This window comes from Penaeus chinensis, chromosome 30 (assembly GCF_019202785.1).
Source record: "Penaeus chinensis breed Huanghai No. 1 chromosome 30, ASM1920278v2, whole genome shotgun sequence".
Lineage (NCBI taxonomy): Eukaryota > Metazoa > Arthropoda > Malacostraca > Decapoda > Penaeidae > Penaeus > Penaeus chinensis.
In genome coordinates, this window is record NC_061848.1 from 26,547,034 (window position 1) to 26,550,469 (window position 3,436).

At 54.6% G+C, this 3,436-nt stretch overlaps 1 protein-coding gene across 1 annotated transcript in view; it reads right to left on the reverse strand.

The window, feature by feature from the left end:
* LOC125041289 overlaps positions 1-3,436 on the reverse strand; it is a 28,358-nt gene that overhangs the window by 13,696 nt on the left and 11,226 nt on the right. Inside the window, exon 3 of the mRNA XM_047636126.1 lies at positions 545-1,281. Within this exon, the coding sequence (XP_047492082.1) occupies positions 545-1,281 (737 nt within the window). The remainder of the gene's footprint in view (positions 1-544; positions 1,282-3,436) is intronic.

Below are 3,436 nucleotides of genomic sequence, written 5' to 3' on the forward strand. Positions count from 1 at the left end.
CTGAAGGTTGAGGAATAAAAGTTTTTTTATTATGCAAACGTTGTGAGTGTTTGAAACTGTCTACGCTGATTTGTTTTCGAAAAAAAAAAATCAAGAGTGCATTATTAATTTTATGATAAAAACATTTCTTTTGGATATCAACCTGGCATTTGTCGTTCGTCAGTTCCCTCTCGCACAGCTCCCCCTCAAATCAACGGTCTATCTTGCTGAGTTATCAAAACACGTGTATTTACATTCCTATTCACATAACCTTGTGGAAATTCACGGGGAAGTAAACATGCGTAGACGCAAAACATGGGGAGCCAAGAAGGCGTAATAACCAACCAGATATACAAGACAAACAGCGCTCCCACCGCCTCTCTGCATGTGCGTGTGGGTTTTAATGTACATTCATCCACACACACACACTCGTGCACATTTTCACCTATAAATCGCATAAATCCACGACACACACACGCACACGCACGCACGCACGCACGCATGCACGCACACACATACACACGCGCACACACGCACACACACACACACACACACACACACACACCTGGCTCCGTATTTACAGACTCCGTACAGCTGGTACGACCTGCACAGCTCCGTCTTGTACTTGTCCGGGTCGAGGGGCACGAACTCCTTAGGGGCGCCGGGCCTGCCGCCCCCCCTGGCCTTCCGGCGGTGATCCTCCGCGCCTGCCCTGCGGGGGTTCTTCCTGGAGGAGGAAGTGGAGGAACAGGAGGTGGTCCTCGAACGCCTGGCGAGGGCGAGCCAGCGCTCCGACGGCTGCGGGAGGCTGGGCGGCAGCGGCGGGCGGGGGAAAAAGCTCCTGGAGGGGTACGCCGGCGTGGAGCGGAGGGGGCGGTCGGGGAGGGCGGGGAGGCTGAAGGACTGGTCGAGGGGGAGGGTGGGGAGGCTGAAGGACTGGTCGAGGGGGAGGGTGGGGAGGCTGAAGGACTGGTCGAGGGGGAGGGTGGGGAGGCTGAAGGACTGGTCGAGGGGGAGGGTGGGGAGGCTGAAGGACTGGTCGAGGGGGAGGGTGGGGAGGCTGAAGGACTGGTCGAGGGGGAGGGCGGGGAGGCTGAAGGATTGGTCGAGGGGGAGGGCGGGGAGGCTGAAGGATTGGTCGAGGGGGAGGGCGGGGAGGCTGAAGGATTGGTCGAGGGGGCAGGCTGGCAGCTGGAGGGGGGAGATCGGCAGCGACACGTCCTGCACAGGATATCCTAGAGTGTTCCAGGGAAGCAGAGCGGAGACCTGAGGGGCTTCCAGGGGCGTGCTACATGTAGGACCCTAGAAAAGAACAAACGTCTGATGATAAAATAATCAAATCGCCAAAATGAATTAAATATAAATATTCACGTTATCAATAAGATCAAAATGACAGACACCTGAAAACCACAACTGTAGAATTGATAGTTTTCTAAATTATCTATAAATACTTCACTTGTTCATTTCCGGCCATAACACACGGACGCGTAAATATACCTTGAAAATAGACACTGAACAAAATCGCTGGGCTTCCTGATATGATCATTTAAATCTAATTTTACCTAACATGTCCTGGATAATATACAAAAAAGACACACAAATGGGCTACTTTTAAGAATGGTATCCAAATTAGATGGAGGAAATGTTAGAGCAAATGTAAAGTCAACAACCACACACTCGTTCGGATTGAGATAAACAGATTAAACGCAAGAATAAAAACAGCAAAAATCCCTTAGATCTGAAACGAGTGCACGCCAGCCCTTATAAGCGAGACGCGTCCTCCCCATAAGCAGCGTTCCAGAGTGCTTAGCTGAGGCCCGTATGGTCTCCGTGCAAACAGCGGCGGTCAGGGAACACACACGGGGAGAAAGGCAGCCTGTTTAACCAGCGTGTTTGCCTTCCTTCGCTGCTGAATCATTTCCATACACGAACTCTCTCTTTTCGTTTCAGTCTCGGTGACTCTTTCTCCCAGTCTCGGTGCCTCCCTCTCTCTCTATCCCTCTCTCTCCCAGTCTCGGAGCCTCCCTCTCTCTCCCAGTCTTGGTGCCTCCCTCTCTCTCTCTCTCTCTCTCTCTATCCCTCTCTCTCCCAGTCTTGGTGCCTCCCTCTCTCTCTCTCTCTCTCTCTATCCCTCTCTCTCCCAGTCTCGGTGCCTCCCTCTCTCTCTCTCTCTCTCTATCTCTCTCTATCTCTCTCTCTCTCTCTATCCCTCTCTCTCTCTCTCTATCCCTCTCTCTCCCAGTCTCGGTGCCTCCCTCTCTCTCTCTCTCTCTCTCTCTCTCTCTCTATCTCTCTCTATCTCTCTCTCTCTCTCTATCCCTCTCTCTCTCTCTCTATCCCTCTCTCTCCCAGTCTCGGTGCCTCCCTCTCTCTCTCTCTATCCCTCTCTCTCCCAGTCTCGGTGCCTCCCTCTCTCTATCCCTCTCTCTCCCAGTCTCGGTGCCTCCCTCTCTCTCTCTCTCTCTCTCCCTCTCTCTCCCAGTCTCGGTGCCTCCCTCTCTCTATCCCTCTCTCTCCCAGTCTCGGTGCCTCCCTCTCTCTCTCTCTCTCTCTATCCCTCTCTCTCCCAGTCTCGGTGCCTCCCTCTCTCTCTCTCTCTCTCTATCCCTCTCTCTCCCAGTTTCGGTGCCTCCCTCTCTCTCTCTCTCTCTATCCCTCTCTCTCCCAGTCTCGGTGCCTCCCTCTCTCTCTCTCTCTCTATCCCTCTCTCTCCCAGTCTCGGTGCCTCCCTCTCTCTCTCTCTCTCTCTCTATCCCTCTCTCTCCCAGTCTCGGTGCCTCCCTCTCTCTCTCTCTCTCTATCCCTCTCTCTCCCAGTCTCGGTGCCTCCCTCTCTCTCTCTCTCTCTCTCTATCCCTCTCTCTCCCAGTCTCGGTGCCTCCCTCTCTCTCTCTCTCTCTATCCCTCTCTCTCCCAGTCTCGGTGCCTCCCTCTCTCTCTCTCTCTCTATCCCTCTCTCTCCCAGTCTCGGTGCCTCCCTCCCTCTCTCTCTCTCTATCCCTCCCCTCTCCAGTCTCGGTTTCCTCCCCCCTCTCTTTTCTATCCCTCTCTCTCCCAGTCTCGGTGCCTCCCTCTCTTCTCTCTCTATCCCTCTCTCTCCAGTCTCGGTGCCTCCCTCTCTCTCTCTCTCTCTCTCTCTCTATCCCTCTCTCCCAGTCTCGGTGCCTCCCTCTCTCTCTCCATCCCTCTCTCTCCAGTCTCGGTGCTTCCCCTCTCTCTCTCTCTTTCCCTCTCTCTCCCAGTCTCGGTGCCCCTCTCTCTCTCTATCCCTCTCTCTCCCAGTCTCGGGCCTCCCCCTCTCTCTCTCTATCCTCTCTCTCCAGTCTCGGTGCCTCCCTCTCTCTCTCTCTATCCCTCTCTCTCCCAGTCTCGGTGCCTCCCTCTCTCCCAGTCTCGGTGCCTCCCTCTCTCCCAGTCTCGGTGCCTCCCTCTCTCCCAGTCTCGGTGCCTCCCCTATC